Source organism: Glandiceps talaboti, chromosome 5 (genome assembly GCF_964340395.1).
Source record: "Glandiceps talaboti chromosome 5, keGlaTala1.1, whole genome shotgun sequence".
Lineage (NCBI taxonomy): Eukaryota > Metazoa > Hemichordata > Enteropneusta > Spengelidae > Glandiceps > Glandiceps talaboti.
In genome coordinates this window covers 19,985,733-20,009,037 of record NC_135553.1, presented here as the reverse complement: position 1 = coordinate 20,009,037, position 23,305 = coordinate 19,985,733, and the positions used below count along the sequence as shown (strand labels likewise).

The window sequence follows — 23,305 nt, the reverse complement described above, 5'->3', positions numbered from 1 at the left end:
CAAGATAGCGTTGAAACGGTATGACACCATAGGCTAACTCTTTGATATTGCCTTCGTATATGCAAAACTGACTGTCTGTCACACATCTTGGACGTCCTTTCGTGCGTATGTGCAAGAGAAGCGGTAAAATGCCACTTGGAATGTATCTGAATACACACATTGTTAAGTAATACAAAGCAGATGCTCCATTACCTAACCGAACTTCGGGACACCGCTGGTGTTCGATATCAAGTCTTGAAGGACCGTCTGTGATGATTTGGTGGCATTCGCTCAGGGTGTTATTGTTGCAGCCGAATGCCTGTTTTGCAATGGCTATGTGGTCACCGTCTGACAAGGCACAAACACTCAAGTGGGTAAATATGTTGTAAAGCAGTGACAAATTACCACTCACAAAAAGGACGATGCAGTTTAACCAAGCCAGTTTGCTGAAAACTTGATAAGTGACCGAATCTCTGACTTCATGGGCTTCAGTTGCAAACCTGGCCAGAAGATAATAGCTGGTGGCAGGTACAATGACCTGCCAATCCACAAGGGGATAGATGTCTATTTGAATGAGAACTTCAATGATCCATGTCAGAGAAAGACAGAGGAGAATCAATATTGAAATGCAAACTTCTCTCATTTTGTTTTCATTTTTATTTTATTTTTCATAACCTTACAACTCATTTATACATTCTTTTGTGACATTGCAAGTGGCGATATTGGAATTTCCGTACACAATTTATTTTGCCCTATGATCATCATAGACCTGAAACTTTTCCACACTCCACGGCATGCTCTGTGGAAATCGTCCAAGTAGGCTAAATCCCAGCCCGAAGATTTCAAGACTCTTGCCAAGGTGTCTTCGTTTATTATGCTATCTAATGTCATACATTCAATGTTGTTGATGGACTTGGCTTTCCCCTTCAGTAGAGGTCTGAATCCCTTTTTGGTTTCTTTTCGTTTCAACTGTATGATCACTTTTGGCATGTCGACTGATTGTATTAGCTGCATGTTTTTGTTTTCTAGGTACAACCTCAAAGCTGGGAACTCGTGTAAACCTTCAGTCATTTGTTTGGCAGACACTTCAATAGACCTGAACCTGAATGGAGCAGCTTCCCTCGGCAATGGCAATCGTAATGTCTGCCCATTGCATGTAACAAGCCATGGTAGATGTGAGAAAAGCATCAACATTGTGCGATGGTAGTGTTCATAGTGATCGAATGTGTCAGTTTTCAAATCAAATGAACAGTCTCTGATATCAACAGTTATACGTTTTCCTGTTTTTGCAGAGTAAACTGGTATGTTTGAATATGCACATTGATAGGGATTGTCTGGATCTGTCAGTGTCAGTGCCTCTTCGTATGTGTCAAACCTAATATCATCAATGTCACAGTCTAGTCTTACAAACACAGATGTTGGTATGTGCCATGCAGTGAGTGTTATCCAATTATCACTCCCTTTGTCTTCCATCCTTTCTCGTTCCTTAGCAAAATGATGTTGTTCGTAAATAGTAGGTATGAATGAACGTGTGAATAAGTGGAATTAAACCACGATGGCTCATTTGTCCTACAAGGGTTGTGAAACAAAACCAAAAAGACTTGTCGCGAGAAAGGACCATGACGAAAATAAATATGACAAATACGACAAATACGATGCAGTGGTTGATATGTTGAGTGACCTTTGTTTGAAAGTGGATGACGGTAGTGGGCAATCAATCAAACCACTTGCTTCTGTCAGACCTCAACCAATTCCAACACCTACTAACAAAGAACCTCGACCATCAGTGCTGTATGCTAAGAGAGCAGTTGGAGCAGAGTGTAAAACGGAAGCCTTTTTAGGTCTAAGTGGTCGTCAGTCACCTAAAGTCGTATTTGCTTCTGAAATAGACTTGCCTGAATATGACGTTGCACTCGACATGTGTTGGACTGAGAGTGACTGTGTTTTGGACGAAAGAAAATCAAACCATCATATCGATCTCACCAATGCAGCTTGCAAATACGACGCACTCATGAGAAATATAGGTCAATCCCCCGGGAAGACTGTCTGGAGATTGTTCAATCCACGTCTTGTCAAACAAGTGAGACTTTTGTCTCCTACAAGGTTTATGGTAATGAGAAAATGGAAACCTGTTGAAGCTCCTTTGTATGACAATGATTTCCTGCAGTGGGAAAGAGACAGGGACATCTCTTGTTCTATGTTACCGTTTGTTCTCCAGCCAGAATGCAAAAACAATGAGTACACATTACATGTACATGAAGAACTTTGTAAGAAATTCGGTGACTTCTACAACCCCATTTTTGACATGATTGATGTGGAATCGAGCGCGCGGCGTCTTCGTCGAACCCCCAGTTCTCTTTCTGACTACATTCTTCAGACTTTCTCTGCATGTGACGTGTTTCCACCCAGTGGCTGCTGGCTTTCTCCCCAAAGTGCCACTTACAGAAAAGTTGCTCTGTGGAAGTATTCGGGCTTCAGGCCAGTTGATTTGTTTTCCCACAATGGTGACAATCTAGAGAGACACGTGGTTCGACATCACCCTGTGAGATGCGAATTGTATTTACATGATGGAAATCATGCCAAATGCTGCAGACCTAGTCATTTGTGTTACGGTTCCTGTAGGGCCAATTCAAGAGATATGGAACTGAGAAGAGCAGTGGCAACTTTTCTTTCTTTAATAAAGACTGACACACGTGACTTCACATGGAAAACTGTCCGTCAACACGTGGACGGTTTAGCTAAGTTGTTAAGATTAGAACCCTAGATAAGAGAGGGGGAAAAAGTCAAAAAAAGAAACCATTTTTTGTTTGTGTATTCATTTATTAACTTTTGTATTTTGTGTTCAAATGAATATTCAAAAAATTGGCACGGGATAAGTATTTTGTACTGTTCTGTCTTCCTCTTCATCTTCATCTACACTTTCGACGTACTTGCATTTCATGCTTGTGTCTTCATTGTAGCGAAATCTTGGTTTCTCTTTTGTTTTTGGCATGGCAAATTCTACTGTGTTTTCGAATCCTTTTTTAGAATGCAGGTATTCCGCGGTTCGTCTTTGTGGGAAGTACTCTTCGCTTAAACTTTCGACATTCTTGAATTTCATGCTTGCATCTACATTATAGCGAAATTTTGGTTTCACTTTAACTTGTTGCATGGCAAATTCATCTGTGTATTCGATTACATTTTTAGAACACATTTTATCGAAAAGGTTCTGCACATTTCGTTCTTCTACTCTTCGTGGTAAATACTCTGTGTACTCTTTGAGTGTGTACTTGGGTTGAGTTTTGTCATTGTATTTGAGTGGTGGACGAGATAGCGACTTCCGTATGGTGGACTTCAAATCCCCAATGTCCCGTGACGATGAAAGTTGTATTTTCTGAAGTTTGAGACTCACAGTTTCACGTGCATTTGACATAGATTTCACATCAAATGTATTTTGTGATATCTTCGTGTCTGTACATAGTTTGAACTGAATGATGTCCAACTGTTGTCTTTGGTATATTGCAGTGCGGCATATTGGACATGAAAATTGAGACGTTTCTTCGTCCATGGCATTTACTCTTAAATTCTCCTGCAGACATGACTCGTGAAACAAGTGACAGCCGTTCCAGTCGTCGGACTGGTGTTGACTGTTTGCATAACGAATCAGTTCGTCATCTGACTGGTCAACACCTAGACGCTTTCTGAGTCTCTGGCCAGCACAGTTAAGGCCCTGCAGTTCCCTGTTGGGTCCCAAAGGTTCCAAACATAGTGCACAGTCTGCTCTCTCCCACTTTCGATTTGAAAGGGGTCTTTCCTCATCATTGTCATCTCTGTCACTGTCATCATCACTGACTCTGCAACTGTCTCCACTGCATTGTGCTACAATGTCGTCGTAAGCTGTATCTCTGTCAACATATACAATGCACTTGTATGGGTCGTTTCGTTTAAAGTAGCGTTTCAGGAAAAAAGAATTCTTATGACCTCTCTCGTTTTCGTTGAGAAGTTTAAACAATTGCTGTAAACACTGAATCCATGTCTGTCTAAATGTAGTGGGGCTTCCCAAGCTTTTGACCAACACTTGCGACTGTATGTGTTGTTGGAGAAACAGTATTCCTTTCTGGCTCAAAAGGAAAAAATTGTTCAGTGTTTGCACGATTAGAGTCTTCATTTCAAATGCCCTGCTGTGTTCAGGATTCTCTACAGTTACTATTTTTTCCATGATGTTGCACACGTCCACAAAACAATCAGATCCGTGGACTTTGATTTTCGTTGGCTCTAACAGAATCAACTCATCATTGCTGTCGTCACAAGCAGGTTTAAGTTGATCGATCTGGTTGAAGAAATGTTTCTTAAGGGACGGGTTTTCCATTGGGAACATGCTCGATTTCTCTCTGCTTTTGTTGCCTTGGGCTGGAAAGCGAAGTTTGATAACCCCGTCATCGTGTTTTCTTTTCACTTGTCTGGGATTATCATGGATGTTAGTGTCAGTTGCTGTCGACAGCTGCAAGAAATCTGTTTCGGGATGATTTGATGGATAAGCTTTGACACTGGAAACCATTTTGGTCAAGTACATTTTCTTTGCATCTGTGTTGTCATTGCTTGGTGATGTTCGACCCTGGATGAGTCTGTTAGTTAGAATGGATGAGCGCAGACTTCCTGTCTGTGGGTCGTTTGCATCATTTACTAGTTCCATTTCTAGGACCTGATTGGATGTAGAACTAAAGTCTCTGCCACCACATCTTTCTAGCGAGTTCTGAAAATCCGTTTCTGCCAGGTTGAATGCTTTCCACGATTGGTTTAACGATACAGCCTCTTCACACTCTCGTTGAAAGTTAGCTATAGTATTGTTTTCCTCTGTTCTGTCTCTGATCACACCCAACCACATGTTATACAGAGATTCAAATTCTTCTTCAGATAACATGCGAGACATACTGATGTCAAGATGTTGTTGTCGCCTGGCCAAAGTCCTTTTCAAAAGTGTTATAACATCGGTGTCATGTGATTTCTGCATAAACTCTCTCAACCGCTTTATTTCCACTTTTAACCCGTTTCTTTTCACTGTGTTTTGCACATGCATTTTTACAAACTCCTTACTTTTTTCTGTAAGGCTGGGTAGCAGCCTGCATGCTTCCCTGTGTCGAAGTCGTTCGTTTCTGTCCAACCACCTACACTCGTCGAAAAACCTGTAAAAGTTAGCCGTTTCACAAGTGTCCAGTGCATGCGTTTCCTCAATTTGTTGCTCAGACAACCCGTGCTTTTCAAACAGGTGACGTGTTACATACCTTTCATTAGCAAACCTGTCATTGCAGTCTCGCATTCTACAGCTGAATCTAAGGCCCAACAGCACGTCTGCAATTTTTGGATGGTTTCTGACATCTGCTGTTGGTTCAAATGTCTGTAGTAATGATAACACACATCTCCTCTCTTCTGGCTGATCTTCGAATTCTAGATCGCCATGACTCAGGTGGTCCCCTTTCATAAAAACTCTGACGTTAGCAGATGCCCAGTCATGTGCCAAGAGGTACAGTTCGATACCAATGGCACTTTCGACTTCATATCTTTGCTGCAAATGTTTTATCAATTTTTTGAATGACACAACACCATGCTTTTCTTCAGATACAAACATGACACTGTCTGTTACAATGCTTTTTGGAATCTTGGCTAAGAGTGTTTCTTCTCTTCTTGGCAGAATGGTTATTTTGTTGTTACCTTGACGACAATTTAGAAATGAACGAAGTCTACCTAGCAAAAACACATAAGCCTGAAAACAGAAACCGTCCTCCTTTAATTCATCAACTGAAATACACTGGCCAGAATTCAACATGCCCTTTAGTGCCTGCCACGTTTTGTCCATGAGAGGAGGGCTACCAACCACAAGGGAATGGGGAGCATCAAGGTAGGTTTTGGCCATAGTCATGGTCCCATCAAGTCTGTTGATGGTGTAAAATTTATCTAAACCGTTGATGTCACACAGTCTTTCATGCCACACTGAAGACGTCTGTATACTTTTGCTACCACCTTTAAGTCTTTTGCCTTCCGAGAAATCATCCAACAGAGGATTGTTGTTCACTGTACAGACACTGTTGAACGCACTACTGTTGGAATATACACCATAGACAACAAACTCCCTTTGATGCATGACCATTTCCCTGACTATGTCATACAGGTTACATGGTTTGCCATTCTGCACAACAGGGACTTCTCGAGCCAAGTTTGCTATTTCGACAAGTGTTACACAGTCTTGGCTACTTGTTATTTTGAATATTTTTTCGAGAAAATTGTCGATCCGTATGGGGTCGACAGCTTTTAACCTGCTCCACGTCTTTTCAAGGGACTTGTTTAGAGACATTAAACAGCAGCTCTTGTTACTCGATCCACCCCCTAACCCCCTCAATACAGTTTTGTCTAAATCTGGGTACAACACACCACTTTCCATCTTTCGTTTTCCAAAAGTATACGACACACGCTAATATGGATGTCTTTTAAAACAAATAACACTACAACACGATGTCTTTTTCAGTGTGTACGACAGGTTTTAATATCTGTATGTTTGTGAATGGTCGCCTGGGAATAAACCTTCATCGGCATCCATAACAGCCTCTGGCTCTAGCAGTGATTTTGTTTCACTCAAATCAGTCATTGTCATGTCATGACTTTGTTTGGTACCTCGCAAATCTATTTCTTTTGTCAGTTTTCTGTGGTGGTAAATGTGAGTGAACAAGTGTATGAAAGATAACACTAGCACAGCTATTAGCAATGCCTTGACCACACCAGATGTGAAGACTTGACACCAGCCAGAATCCCTGTATTCAGTGGTCAAGAAACACATTGGCACGCTTTGTGCAGTCACTGTCCAGATAGCCACAACTAACAATGGATAAGCATGTACAGCAATACGTTCCCATGACATGGGTTCATTCAGGGCTACAAGTAACGAGTCTTCACCCTTCAAACCACGGTAAATCAAGTACAAAACGTTCAATACGGTCATGCTGAAATCCAAATACATTGGATAAATACAGAATTTGAAAATACCGTACAAGTCAGTCATTTTGCAAGGATCACCACCTGCCATATTCCCTTCGACTACCAGCATCACAGCGGCAATGGTGAAAAAAACAGCATATATGAACTTTTGTAAGTTGAGCAGTATGTGATCGTGCCAAGCTCGCAGGCCCTTCTCCCTGTAGCAGTCAATAATTTCATCATCTAATCTTCTGAAACTGTCAATTGTACGATCAAACACATTCCTAAACTTTCGTTGCACACGAGTTTTAATGCCTTTCTTGCTGCCCCCAAAAGTACTAGGACGAGCACTCTTACCAACTTTCCTGGTCGAAATCATGTTGCTCAGAGCTACTACTAATGACCTCTCAAACAACCCACGTTAATAGAAGTAATACACCTCAATGACACGAACGCAGTTTTTAGCTGATTTAGATTCTAGAGATTTGAGAAATCATCGGTTGGACCACCTTCTCCAACATAAAAAATATAGCATTGTCAGAGGTAAAGGCGGATTTTATGCAGACGGGACTCCTTTGTTAGGACTTACGAAACAAATCGACCCACACCATACGCCCCTGAAGTATTTCCATCGTCGGTCTTGGAAAAAGAAAAAATGTTCTAAATCTGGACTTCATCCGCATGCTGCCATGAATGTTGGTAAAGCCATAGACTTAAAAGTTCAAGCTAAAATCAAACACAATGACGTAACACATTGCCCATCTGTTCAAACCATCCTCTCTACACTAAAAAAAAAAGGTTACCTTCCACTCGTTTGTCAATTACCCGTGACTAATTTTAGGCATGGAATGAACCAGGCAAGTGTAGCTTTGACTGACATTGTTGCTTTTCATGTAGAAACCAAACATTATACTGTTATCGAACTCAAGACAACAACAAGGAGTCACCGGGATATCATTGAAGAGCACAAATCAGCAAAGAAAAACAAAACCACTCGATACAAACGTTCGTTTTTCTCTAAAGCCGTGCTCCAGGCTCAAATCGGTTCTGTCATGTTAGCAAACACATACAGTCTCGGCAGAGTCTATGCTTTGGTCGCTATACATTCCATGCAAGAAAGATACACTTACATCCACTTTATGGGCTGTTTTTCCAAAACCACAGATTCATTCTCATGGATTTTAGGGTATGAATAAGAGAAAACGTTTATTCAATAAAAAAAAATAAAATTAAAAAATAAGATTCTTTTGTGTGAGCAATTTATGTAGTTTGCCATGCATTTGTCAAGTTAATGGTACATGTCAGCGTATGACAAAAGTGTTGTTCGGTTGCCCTAGAGGTTTAAATTTCTTGCGAGCTCCAGTTTCAATGAAATACGGATCGGTTCTTTTTGTAGACAATTGACATGTGTTAGGGTCCATCAACACCATTCCTTCATCTTCGCGAACTGTTGCAATGTTGAGGACATCTTGGAAAGTGTTTGAACTATGCTCGTTTTCTCCATAGTAGCCTTTGTTCAGTGTCTTATATGCAAGGTCGCATTTCATGTTGTCATGGTACTGTCTTCCTTGAACTGCAATGTTAGATTCATTGTGGAAACCATTGGTATCCACTGGCCGGTGAAAAGTATCAATACCAACTTTGAACTGTGTGATTGGTGCCTTGGCCTGCAGAAAACTCTTGTATGTTCCATACTGGCTTTCCTGAAAAGACCAGAGAGGGTGGCGCATGTTTCCTAAAATGACCTGTGCCTCTGACAGTCCTAGAGTGCCCCAAGGGTTGTTTGTGAAGAAGTCCTGAACCTCGTCAATTGTACACGGACCCTTTGCTGTGTTGCCATCAGAATGGGAAACGCGTCCATTGACTGGTTGTATGTGACTCCACTCTGTAATGTCTAACGAAGGACACATGGGCACGGCCACAAAGTCACCTTTACTGTCTTTGTTGAAAGGGTCCCATATGTCTGTACCCATACCACCTCTATATCCCAGGCCTGCGACATGGTGTTGAACTCTTGTGTTGTTAATTGGGTCTTTGTCCACTGCCTCTGCCTCTAAACGTATGTTTGTCATGTAGCTAGACGAGTTGGTGTGGTAACTGTCTGTTTTACAGTTTCCACAAAATAGGTATCTGTTCTGTCGTCCCGACCTTGCCATAGCTATCCCACACGTCGTTTGCTGCACTGTGCGAAACAACAGGAACCCCGTGTTCAAATACACGCCTGCATTGCCAAGTGCCCTGGTAGTTGCAGGGTTTTGCAACATGCTTATGAAGAGAAGTGTGAAACATTTCACCAATAACCCATATGCAGAAGAACATATCCAATCGGTTCTGTACGAGTAGTTGTCATTAAGAAAGTGATCACCTCTTGCGTACTCTTCGCTACACATTCCTTCATTGTAACACAATAACGGGCAGTAGACAGATACAAGGAATTTATGTTGTGGTTGGATGAATGATGGGTCAGCTATAGTGTTAAAAGTCTTGCGAGCCACCAGTGATTTGAAGTTACTGTTGTAATTGTACACTTCCTCGTTGAAGTTGATGTTGACATGGTCGACAACCCTAACCAGATTGTTGCCCAAAGCTTCCTCCAGACTGTTGCAACCAGCAATGTAGACGACAGGTGAAAACGATCGGAGAACAACATTGTGATAAAGGGAAGCCTTGTGGAGCTGAATATCCATGTGCTCCTCATGTGGTGAATGGTCTCTGAAGTTTTCTTGGAGAGTAGTGTGACCCAACTGGTGAAAGAGCCAACTGTGCGTGGTGTCTTGTCTTGCCCTCGTTATGCTCTTGTACTTTTCATAAAGTGTCTCAACAAATGCCAATATGATTGTAATGTTGATTATGGCCGATTCCAATGGATCTAGACTATTGTCATTTCTTTCTTTTGTCTTGCCTTCTCTGTTTGAAACCAGCTGACAGAAATGTCTCACCATCAAAAGTTGGTCATAATTAGTGAAATGTGTTAAGCCATTGTTAGATCTGACATCACCAATCACAGCTTCACTCAACCTTCCTACATTTTCCACTTGATTGTTGCCCATTGCTTCTTCGAAACGTGTGGCGTCAAACAAATCCAGTGTGTTGAAATCCTTATCTGTCCACTCGAGAGAGAGACAGTCTTTCAGGTAGTTACATAACAAGTCCTCGTCTTCACCATCTTCGCCATTCACCATGCACCTGGACATAATAGTCATACCCGAAACGATATCACCCCTGTCCACAGGACAAGAACTTAAGTTACTGTGTCCATAGGTGAAACTTGGACGAAAACTCCGTCTCTCTGGATCATAGAATACCTTGCGACTTGGGTCTAACAGACAACGTTTGTTTCGCAAATCTAATGGTAAAGCAAAACCTTGGTTATACTCTTCAGGTGAGATGTTTCTCAATACCATGAAATCTACACTGTTCAATAGGTTGTTGTATACCCTGGCATTGTAAGTTTCTGGCAAGAAGTAACCACTCTTCTCCATGATATCACTTAGAGTGATACGAGAATCACTTCTCTTTTCAAAATCAGTCACTATTATCGAATTCCAATCCACTGAGGCTATTTCATTGAAATCAAACAAACCCCCTTGTCGGTGAAGCAAGGGATTGTATCCAATCACATTGAAGCTCTTGAAATGGGCTTCCAGTTCACTCAAATTATATGTGTGCCCATCGATTTTTGCATCAGGGCACGGAATGATGTATTTCATTTTCCCATTAACCATGGTCCCCAATGTAGGTGGTCCTTCCTTGTGACTGAGATAACTGTTGGGTTTAATGCCGCTTTCAAGGACTGTACCACTTTTGGACGTACACATGAAATAGACTTCTCTGTCATTGTCCCAGATTTGTAAAGAGTCGGATGCTTCAAAGACCATGGTACTCATCGCCCCTGCAGCCACTGGATGACAAATTATCGTATCAGCATCACCAAAGTTCTGACTGGAATAATTCAGACTATTGTCTAGATCAATTAAAATGGCCTGTCTGTTCGTTCTCCTCAGATTCCATGCCAGAAACAAATTTATTCTTTTTTGCATAGTGCCATAGAAAAGAGATCTCTTGCTAATGTCTCTCTCATTCCGTACGTTTCGAAATTCCATATACTCAAGTGTGGGTGCACGGAATATGCTTCCATAAACTATTCGCTGTAAGGTCATTGCTATACTGTTAATTGCTTGGGTCACTTTCATTTTAAAGGCGTTTTTGATTTCTTCATCTGACGCCCGTTGAATGAGCTCTGGGGATAACGAAATGGCAATACCATACATTTCCATAGTGTACTGGCGCGATTGTTTCTCAGCTCCAAGTGTCTGCAGCTCCGAACTGGCCGTGCACTTGTCAATGACGACTGGGGGTGCTAGTATCTCTTCCATTGAAAATGTACTTAACCCATTCATTATCACCACTGGACAAAACCATCCCAATTTGTCTTTGTTCATTCCTATAACACCATCTGTAGGTGCCACGGCATCAAAAAGTATTCTTTGACTGAGAACAACATCTCTGTATGCTACCCAATCCTTGTCTGTTACAGTGTGTCCCTGATTGCGATATCCGATGTAATCAGCATCCATGGGGAATGGTCGAGAGGAAGGTTTACCTCCACCAATACCATCCACAGCGGACGAACCATCTCTCAACACACCAGAAAACAACATATCAATATCTAACACGTCTTGACCATCAAATGGTTTTGCCTGTCTATGGCGTGCATTGGTAAATCCAGAAGATGCCATGTTGCAAACCAAACAATCTCATACTGAAACATGTATGATCGTTAGTAATAATATTAAAAAAATGCAGGCGGTGCTAATGATAATAACTTTGTAACATTTGAATCAATTAAGTCAGGTGACCCATAATATATATATCGACACATTTCACCAAAAGCGTTGTCCATTGTTTTAATGTTTTCCTTGGTAAACGGTGGTTTATTTGCATTTGCTGAACGATATAGTCTCATGAAAACATGGACAGTGAAATGTTCTTCTCTCCAATTATATTTACCATTGAATATTTGTGCATAATTGATATAATTCGGTTTTATCATGCTCTGGGGCTCGATGTGCAACAGGTTTACATTTTCCTTTGCCAAATTATGCTGCTTGACAACTGAGTTGCAAGTCCAACATTCGCTGTGATAGATTTTGTAGCTGTTGTAAAAGATTTTCAGAAATGTCGCGTTTTTATTAGCCAGAATTATACTGTTTGATATAGTAATATCGTCTGATCTGCCTACGACATAGTCGTAATATCGTAGTGGGTCTAAAGATGCTAAAACAAACAAGTCTAAGTCAAGATAAACACCTCCCCACTGCATCAAAATTTGCAGTCTTGCAACATCAGCAGCATGCTCTGGCCATTTAGTTGAAAGGTTATTTCCAAACACCTCTGTAGGCATTGTCATGTTACGGATTATTAGTGCAGGAATAAATTTCTTGGCTTCCTGCCACCATTCGCCCTCAGGTTGACAGTCTGTGTGGAATAATATTTTATCTGCCTTCATAACCCTGTGTACACTCAGCATGCTGATAAGATTTTCAAAACGAAATGGGTGACATGTAAACCAGATGAAATGTGCTATGTTGGGTACCACAAAATGGTCATGAGGTTGTAGGTAACCAAACTGTTTCCCATGTTCCTTGGAAGATCCGGTAACATTGTGTAAGCCAATAACAGGTTCGATTGACCTTGAATTTTGTAGGTCATTAACGGACTCATTTGACCTTGAGTAATGTGGATCAATAACATTGACAATTGCGCTTCCGTTTAGAGGTCTTGATTGTTTCTGAAAATATACGAGAGAAAACAAATACAATGAATCTAAACACTGAAGAATTCAAAGTGTCTTGTTTATTTGATGACAGTCATGTGAATAGATTGATAAAGTAATAAAGAGAAAAGAAAACATTACTGTATTTCGGTTCAAACAAATCATATATCAAGTACCCAGTAGAAAGATTAACTTACAATGCGGGGAGTCCGGTCAAATAGATTGGTTAATTTAAAAACCGCCACATGTATAAATATCATTGAAATTACAGCCAGGAGTACTCCAATTAAAGTGACCTTCGTCAGGTTGTTCCTCATGTGGACCATATTTACTGCAACACCTCGTATATGTAGACAAGGCATGATCGGAACCATCAATGATTTAAGTTAGAAGCAAACTCATTAACATTTAATAAATTGAGAGTCACCAATTCGGTTATCGGTACTGGTAGAGTAGTAAGGCTCTGGGTCAACAAACCTAGTTAGGTTATATACAGAAGGGTTTACAGTGATGTGTGTCATGAAATGAAACATATCTTCAACGTATCGTCGAAATTTCGTGTGTTACACTTGGTTGTTGCTGTGTAGCATCGTCCATGAATGTTTAAAAGGAAGAGATTCTGTTAGTGTTTGATCATTCCCTTTTTGACTCTTAACGAGTAGGGAAACAGCCTACAGAAGTTCTCTGACAAGCATTAACCATGTCCGAACATACCGACACAACGCACATCGACGATGTTGTTGAAGTAGCAGAAGCCATCTTTATGGCAAGATATGTACCTTCAGACGATAATTTCGATGATGATATCAAGCCATTGCCTCCATCACGAATGCAACAAAAACGTCCGTCAGACTATGATGATTTATCGCCCACAACAAAACTCGTTAAATTTTGTATGAAAGACGATAAAGAACTAGTTGATCGCAAAGATAACTACCAAGTGGCAGACATCACTAAATTCACAAAAGCATATACAAAATGGATCGGAAAGCATGGGATGGGTTATCAGCAAGAAATAGATGAGGTAGCAGAAGCCATGTTGAAGCCAACAAATTGGGCAGACTTTGACGAGGATACAATGAATCTATTGGTATCAAGGGATCATTGTTACAAGTGGTCAAAGGGATTTTGTCTTGGTGACGGTGCACATCAGTACAATCCACACTACAGTCTACATGACCCATATAATATAAATGCGCATGAACAAGTGCAAACCGACTCATTGTTACTGAAAGTCAACAACTCGTGTACTTTAGCTACATATGTAGGTGGAAACCTTAAAGACAAATTGAAGGACATATGTAACAAACAAAAATGTTACACTTTGATGAATAGGCATTGTAGAATGTGGCTGTGTATGTACAATATGCACAGAAGAGATGATGTAGGTTATGGCTATATCTGTATGGCAGATCCAGATATCAACTGCGATAATACAGCTCTCAATAAAAAACCAGTCCATTGTAAGAATGATACTGTATATCAGCTACACACAGGACATTTAAAATGTAACCACACAGATGTGTATAGTGATAAATATACTCATTGCCTGTATTGGCTTTGGATACACGGTATGGAATCGTTGGGCATAAATGAACTAATATGCCCAATCACCTACTCTGGGGTGGACAGAGACCGTGCTGTCCGGTGGGGATGTGTGTCACCACATATCTCTCGTATGAACTTAAAGTTTGGCCAAAACAAAGACCAATAAAAGGGAAGATAGAAAACGATCAACAGGCATTCTCATTTGGAAGTCGTTTTTTTATTGATTCAATAAACTAACACACAAAGGCATCATTTTCATTGTTTGATGTGTTTTTATTGCTACACAAACATTTCGATTTTCCCATATTCATAGGGTTTTATGTCCTGTCGTGCCATTCCAAGCACAACGTAATCATTCGTTGCTTGCAGACAGTCAGCCAATTTTATGACGTTATGTAGAAAATGCTGCAGTGGTATTCTTTTTGATTCGTTTGTGTACAATTCGATGGGTATTTCGTGTGAGTATGCAGAATGTTTCCACTTGTGAAATTCGTCCATGTTCATCATGTTAGGTAGACAGCGGGCTTGAGAAAACTCGACACATTGTGCCAATATGCTAGTCAGTGCTTTTAGACCTTGTTCTTTATCGTTGCAGTTCGACAATGCAGCAGTTCCTCTATTCAATCCTAAATAGTCAATGAAGTCGTAAATGCTCCTGTATCTGTCTCTGTTGTCACAGGAAAATGTGGAGAACTTTATTGATCCATACCGATTGAGGTGCTGTTGCACTTCTTCGTGACTAGGTAGACGAACACAGACGAGTTGGCCGTCTGCAATCCATTGGCTACCCGTGTGCAGGAAACCCGTGCTCGGCGACTTGGAAACCACTGACATCAGTTTGCCCTTCTCCCACTCGGTGCTCTCGGTAGATGCTATACCAACGAGTTTGAATTCTTGAGGGTCGAGATGCCACTCACTTCTCTGTTGTTCTATGTCCTGCATATGATCCAAAGTTTTTCTAGAAAGCCCAACAGGCGATGGTACAACACCCCATTTTCCTGTTATTGCATCTCTCCGACCTAACAATACTTGGCCTGGTACAATACTGACATTTCCATCTCGAGGGTAAAGAACATCACGGGTGTCACTGAGACGGTTGCTGTCGAAATTCTGAAACAAAAATGTTCTATCCGCTTCAAGAGCAATGACTGGGCCCTGCACAGGAGGAGCCTTGATTTGTGTATTGTAATGAGACATGACATACAAAAGACAATTGCATCACAACGTTAATGTTACATCTTCTTGGTCAATGGTTGCTGTGGTTCTTCATACAAATTTTCTGGCAATGCACCAGTAATACTGATGGGTTTTCTCATTTTCCAGTAATTTAGTTTTCCGTCACTGACACTACTGGTGTTGAAACTTGCATCAATTCTTTCATTTGTCTGCTTATCTTCTGTGATTTGAGTTTCTTTTGGTTTTTGGTAGGGTTGCTGTTGTTGTGGTTGGGGTAGGGGTGGGACTGTGGGTGGGGGTGCTTGCTGTTGTTGTTGTGGTGGTGGAGGAGGAGGTGGTGGTGGTAAGGATGTGGGTGTTTGGTGTTGTTGCTGCTGGTTGTAGTCAATTAAAGCTGGATGAATCGTACTTTGTGAAAAGGGTGCATTGGATGAAACAGTGTGACTAAATTGTCCAATTGTATTTGGATATGCCTGCCCATTTGCATACAGTTGTTGCTGTTGCCATTGTTGTTGCTGTAGTGGATGAATTAAGTTGACCGGTTGGTTTGGCCAGGTCAATTGTCCCAGGTATGGATATGGTTGAACAGGAGGTGTTTGAAAGGCAGGGTTGTATGGAAGAGGGGCTTCAAGAGATGAATATTGCTGATGTTGGTTTAACACTGGCTTCTGGGTTTGCTGTTGTTGTTGTTGTTGTTGTTGTTGTTGTTGTTGTTGTTGTTGTTGTTGTTGTTGTTGCACTGTAAACATATTGTCTGTAGCCTTTTCCAGCATTGAAATATACTCCTTGAGAGATTGTGTACTTTCATTTTGCTGACCTTGTTGTTTCAGTCTTTCTAAACGTTGCATTTGTTCTGTATTTAGATTGAACATGGCATTTGATCCTTTTCTCTGTAACCTACTGGCTACACGTTTATAATAATCATTCAATTTATTTTGTATGTTGGACGATTTCTGTTTACCACCCATCTTTGATGCTTGAAATACGTTTTCACATGTTTCAGTGAGTTTTTCAAAAGAGGCATTGATGTGTTTCTCATCATGTGGATGACGCATTATTTTGTGTTGGAGTTCGGCTAAATCTTCACGCCTTTTTTTGGCTTCTAATGTGTCTTGTTTGTCAAGCAAGGAGCTAACATACTTCATGAATTTTTGCAACTGCAGAGTCACAGTGTCCCATTTACAAGCCATTCCATTCATTTGGGTCTGTCTCTGTTGCATGAGGTCAATCATATCCGATGCTTCTCTGTCAGGGAGGTCCTGGGCTATCTTGGCCACTAGAGCCAACTCTTTGGCTGTCAATTCGTCTTCACTTGTCTCTCCTTCACTATTTCTTCCGTCCATGTCGCATGTTATTGCATCGTGGTGGTCGCCCTTGTTATCAGGGAGTCCATCGTCTCTTCCCTCCATTGTGTTCATGCTAGCTTTGATGGTTTTGTAGTTGCCTTTACGTTTATACTGTGATCCATAACCGAACGCATTTCTTCCAAGACGTTCTATGCTGTCTTTGTCCTTAACGAACACCACTCTGGTCCCAGATCTTGCTCCAGTTCTCACCATTGATACGTCTAAACACCTACCTCGATCGTTTGCATCCTGGCTCAGAGAGACGCTGTCATAGATTTCTCTCAGTGGACTTTGCAAATAGTCTTCAGCTGTGATTTCTAGCAACACAGCAACAGCAAAGGGTGTGTTTGGATACGAGTAATCCAACCACCAGTTTTTTACACGACCTATACCTTTGTCTGACAAAATACTGGAGGTTGACTTGTCTTTCTCATTTCCCACAACGTGCTCCCATCTCACGGGAAGATTCGTTAGGCGCCATTTGTCTACTTCTGAGATAAGAACATCGTATTTTGGATTCCTGATGTCAGCTACACTCTCTTTTACATCTGTTACAATATGAGCCAAACAGTATTGCATTTTTGTAACCAATAAAAACTATTTTATTCTTGATAACTCTCTTCCGTAAATAGCACGTGTGCTTTCTACATTTCTTAAGAGTATATCTTTTTTTCTGTAAGGGTGTATTCGACGACAGTGTTTCCTGCACTTTTCTTTACGTCTTAGGGCATCATGGGCAAGAAGTGACAATGTTTTGGAAAGTAAAATGTCTTTTTGTAAATCTTCATACCTCACAGTCATGTCTATCTTTGTGTGTTGTGTAACTGTGAAGGTCCTCTGTTGTAGGTTGCACACAGCACTCAAACATGGTGATTTCAGTATGAGAGAGAACACGTCGTGGCTGAGATGAACAACATTGTTGAAAACAAAACTGTTTTCCTCAATTGTCACATCACTTGAAAACGGTGCTATCATATCTGCTATCATATGAAGTGTTGCATGACCCATTAGTTGTGGTTGACAAAACGAAGGATCATCATTGGGCAATTTCATTTGGGCTATTGTACATTGGCAAGTAGGACTAGAGGAGAAAATGACCTGGCCTACCAGGCCAGACAAATTGATACAACAGCACAGATCGATAGGACTGTTTAATAGAATCATTTCTATGTCGACAGTGGAAACTATGTCCCATATGTTGCAGCTGTTCATGCTGATGACAGTATACTGAGAACGTTTTCTGGCAAGCTGTTTACTGGGCAATTGACAAAGGCAGTTGACAACCAGCGTATTCTTTCGTCCACTCGTTCGTATTCTTTTTTACCTGTAGACAAAATGATGGTGCAGTCTTTCCATGTGTAATTCCACTTGTCTTGCACTCTGATTACTTGGTTTGAGATGCCTATACATCGAACGTAAATACCATGACCCTTTCTCAAATTTTTCACGAAATGATCTTCCTGACTGTTTTTCAGCCAAATAGTCCCGATCATCCTGTTAACCACAGACGACTGGTGTCTGTAGTCATCACATGCCATCTGGAGCTTCTTTGCAAAAGCATACACATTGCGTCTCATTGCAGCATTATCCAGACTTTCTAAGACAGAGAAAAACACACAGTGCATGCTGGGATACTGTTCCACGAAAAGGCGTTCGAAAATTACACGTACTGCTTGACAACCTACACGATCTGACCTCGTCTTGAACCTACTCACTATGGCAGCTTTCAAGCGAAGGTCTTCAAGGCGCTTGCACACTATCAGCTTGATCAGTTTGTATGGAGCATACCCACAGCTAGAGTTATCGGTCTCTGCAGGCAACAATACAGAATCACTCGTGACAAAATTATCGCGTGGCCAAGCAAGGTGTAATTTGCCCTCCTTCTGGACCAAAAAAGGTCCCTGAATGAACAGGTCGAGAGCTCTTTCAACATACTGTGTGATGTCGGACATGGCACAGTGAGTGTGATACTCTGCTTCTACTTTGTCGTATTGAACTATGTAGTAGGCAAGTGAATTATTGCAATAACGTTGGTTTCTTTCTCCCATGATAACCATGGATGGTCAGACTTTAAATGAATACCTCACCCTCCGCGATGGGTATTTGAAAGACTCACAGTTTCAAAGAGAATGCAATAACGGTGATGTGACAAAGGAAGACGTGGTTCGATATCTCTCTATGAAGGACAACTTTGAGCAGACGACCAATTACCATGCTCAAGACATACATCAGCGATGGTTCTCCAAAGACGTCCAACAACAGCAGCTGTACCATTTACTGGAAACACACGTGTTCGCATATGCAAATGCAAATGCAAACTCGAGGACAAGTGCAAATGAAGTACCCTTGTGCATGTGGACAGGTGAAAGAACGTCTAACATAGAAAACCTCATAGCACTTCCAGACCCAATAAGTTTTTGGCAAAACATGAATGCATTGCAATGGTTAGAGTACACATCCTTTGAATCGTTTCTACAACAGTTTCAGTCATTGCATGAATCTCATGTCAAAACAGTCAGTGTTACCAGTCGTCTAATGCGATTGCTACACTTGTCCTGGCTTATTATCAATATGGAAAAAATAGTTGATGTAAATTTGACAAGTGGCACGTCACCCCAAGAAATGACTGAATTCATACTGAACTGCTGGCTGGAAGCAAATGAACCTCAGTTGTTGAATATAACATAACGTCTTGTATCGGATACATTTGCATCACTAAAACTCATGTACTCATCATTCTGCACGTAAAAAATTGGACTGGACAAGAATTGGTCCGATTTCAGTCGAATAGGCCATCTGAAGTCACTGGCATCACATCTTATATACAAATACAGTGACAGGTTATTTGAAAGAGAGATGGTCACATCATTCAGACAGATGAAACAGCTTGTGGCAGTGGAATTTAAACATTGGGTCACGTGCACTATTCTCCAATCAGATACTACATCAATTCGACAGTTTTGTAAATCAATATACTCTGACGTTATTTCGAATGCTTTAAGATGAGACTTTCCTTCTGTAAACCAACTCACACTGTTATTGTTATGATCGTAGACAATGTGTTTTTCGATCTCTTGATTGTATCGATTGCAAGTGAATACGACATGGACAGGAGTGTAATAAGGCACTGCAGCTACCAGAGCAATAAAAATACATCCAACGAGAAATGACAAACATAACAAGGTCTTGTTTGATTGCTCAAAATGGCTAATATCGCGTGAAAACAATATGGAGGCTTCCTCCTCATCCATTGATCATGTGACGTTAACACATTTTCTCTTCGTTTATATAGACCTTGCAAGAATGTCTTTGAATGACTATATACGTTGCTAGATTTCTATTGGATAAAAACTCACGAGTGCAATGGTCCGAGGAATGCTACAAATCCTGTTTGCATTATATGTCTTTGTTGTCGTATGTGGATCAGAGACAGATGTAAGTCCTATCGTAATCATTGGAAACCTGTATGTTGGTTCCAAAGACTACTTAATGTCACCTATACTGTATCCAGAGTCATGTATTCATTCATCAGTTGGCGACAATGCATGTCTACAATACAGTCATGGACTCTATTGGATTTCGTGTAATTCACAGAACAGGTGTGACAAACCACTGTCCCTCTTTCGTTGTAGAGGCATGAGACCTCCAAATACCGAAAAGACCATTACTGTCGTCCAAGACAGAGGGTGTATGTTCCTGGGGAACCACTGTGCTTACATCTATGATCAAAAGGAAGGTATTTGTGTGCATGCACTGCAGCACAAGAACAAACTCGTTCCTTCAATGTTGTGTCCTACACAAGTGTGTTGGAACACTTGTGGAAGTTATGCATCCTTTTGGAATGGAACTCACATCAAGTGCACATGTGGAACGACTTGTGACGTCTAAAGAGCTTGGTCACACAGGCATGTATGTGTATGCTCAAAAGAGTACGTATAAATGAGTATATGCAAAACAATAAACATTAATGCAATGCAATGCACTTGTCTTCTATTGTGGTCATCCTTTTTCTCTTCGGTGCACACACAACAATAAACTCATTGAAATGCACAAGAGACTACAAAAAATGTGTGGGAACCATTGACGAATTAACAACATTATGTGAACAAACAAACACAGAGTTGTCACCAAGTGAATATTTCATCATTCCTAACACTCTTGTAAACTGTGACAACTTTGATAAAGAACTGAAATGCACATGTCCAGACGATACAGAACCCATTACGTTTAGAGGGGGGTCACTCATAGAATTGGAAGAAAACGTGTCTGTATCACCAGGATGTGAGAATTTGCCTACCATACGTGTTGTCGAACCCCTTTTGCAAAGAAAAGGAACAAATGACAATCACAATGATGTTGGTGACTTTGGGGAAGAAGCCTATTTTTCTAGAGGCCCTGCATGTGGTTTATTTGTCATTAGGGGTGATGATGTGTCAGTTCGTGACCTGACAATTAATAACACAGAATGCATGGCTTCTCTTGAAACAAAACACGACAGTTGGCACAGAACGGAGTCACCAGTGGTATTAGCAACAGCATTGAGAACCCTGTCTAACATCTCTATCAGAAACGTGTCAATGTACACATTCGACAGTCCTGGTGAAGAAATGGGGACACGTCCTGTTTTGATTTACTTGGCGAGTATGTCACCCGATGAAAATCTCAATTTGATGAACGTTCAAGTAACCAACATCACAAATGCTACAGTGAAATGCGACAAATGCACTGGTGACATACTGGTGACAACGACACATCCAGAGTCTGTTGTCATGGAATACTTTCCCTGTTATTTTGACACCGAACCGCTCAACTTTACAAATTCTAACATGGGACGTCTTTTTGACTTGTCACAGTGGATGGGACCTGCGCTCTTGTATAATATTTATAAGGGCGATTCGACTTCCCAGTTTGGTCAAAGTAGCACAGAAAATAACTTGTTAGCCTATGGTATTGCTTTGGTTGCCAGTGCAATACTCGGTGTTGTTTTGGTAGAATTAACAAAGTGTACTGCCAAAGCAATTTCAGTCACACATCCAGACAAAGTATTGGACATGGACAGATACTTTGCAGGTGAGGTCTTGCTTAGGAACAGAGAGAGAAAGCACACGGTTCTATGTTCAGAAAGGAAATCCAAAAAACCTAAATCAAAAAAATCAAAAGGAATGACACACATATCGCTGAATTTGGCATCAACAACAGACAACGATGGTGATGATGATGATGACGACGATGACAGCTGCAACATCGACAATGAATCAAGTTTTTTGTTAGACCATGTGATGTAAGACTTTTTTCACGTGAAATAACTAAGGTATTTATGTTGTGTTATCATCTGCTATCGATCAGTTACTCAGTGTGTTTTGGAAGAAACAACTTGCCATGGCTTCTTATTCTGAACCATCAGTTGTAGATGAACTTAGTGAAAATGATGGTATATCAGTAAGTTTGTTGTGTGATTATCACATACCACTTCACACTAATTTGTTTTGATAGATTTAGATATTTAGGATTTCTTTTCTGTTTTGTCTCCAATCCCACAGGTAATAGTGAACGAGCCACCAATACCATGTCAACCTTCCACACACCATAATCTTGGGTTTTGCACAGAGATGCGAGACACATACATTTTTTATCGAAACCAACTTGCAGAGTACAAAAGGAGACGGGTACACCATAGCAAAGAGAAGAAAGACTTGGACAAATGCATTGACTTGGTGCTAGAAGTACTTGGATATGATCACGTAATAGAAAACCTCGAGCAGAGTTTGAGCAGAGCCATAAAAGAGTCTAATCAAAGAGTAATATTTTATGCTACTTTGATGCATAAGATGTCAATGAAGAAAGCAAACACAAGGCAAGTCAGAGCACGAAAGAAAGAAGCAAAGCAGTCATATGTGTAGTGTTATTTTAAATAAAGTGAACTCTTGTTCGAAAAAAAACAAACATTTTTTATTGTTATTGCATTTTGTCGTAAGTGTTGTCACGTTCGAGGTAGTTTTTTCTTATCATGTTCTAGGGGCCATACCATATTATATATATGAAAGGTCTGTGAAAGATTTATTCAGTCTCACAATGACCATCTACAGAGAATCAGTGTATTTGTTGAAGCTAGAAGTGAAGGAACGCACCCAGTCTCCAGACCTCTGTACTTTGTTTGCAAAGACAAAAACAGGGGAAGATGTGATCATTGACATTTGTGACCCTTTCTATCGCCTGTATTTCAAACCAAAACTTGGTATATCACTGGACATAGAAGACGTTGTGGCAGTAATAACAAATGGTCTACAAGTGCATTCCTCTCTCTATAAGTTTGGTTCGACCTCTAAAACCCTTGGAGACTACTTCTCTCCCAACAAACAGCATTTCTTTTTCATTGAAACAAGCTGTCGAAAAGTTGTTGTTCAGACAAAAGAGATATTGAGACAGTGTATTCATGCTGACCGACTCTTGATTGCTGCTGACGATAGTCCACATTATGGCAATTTGGACGTGGCTAGCAACTTGAAACTATGTGGTGCAGGTTGGCACACCCTTG

General features: G+C 40.8%; 1 protein-coding gene across 1 annotated transcript in view; it reads left to right on the top strand.

Annotated features, from left to right (window-relative positions):
- Positions 1 to 22,670, top strand: part of LOC144435465 (galactosylceramide sulfotransferase-like) — a 31,586-nt gene extending 8,916 nt beyond the window's left edge. Inside the window, exon 2 of the mRNA XM_078124058.1 lies at positions 22,311 to 22,670. Coding sequence (XP_077980184.1) covers positions 22,311 to 22,670 — 360 coding nt within the window. The remainder of the gene's footprint in view (positions 1 to 22,310) is intronic.
- The last annotated feature ends 635 nt before the right edge of the window (positions 22,671 to 23,305 follow it).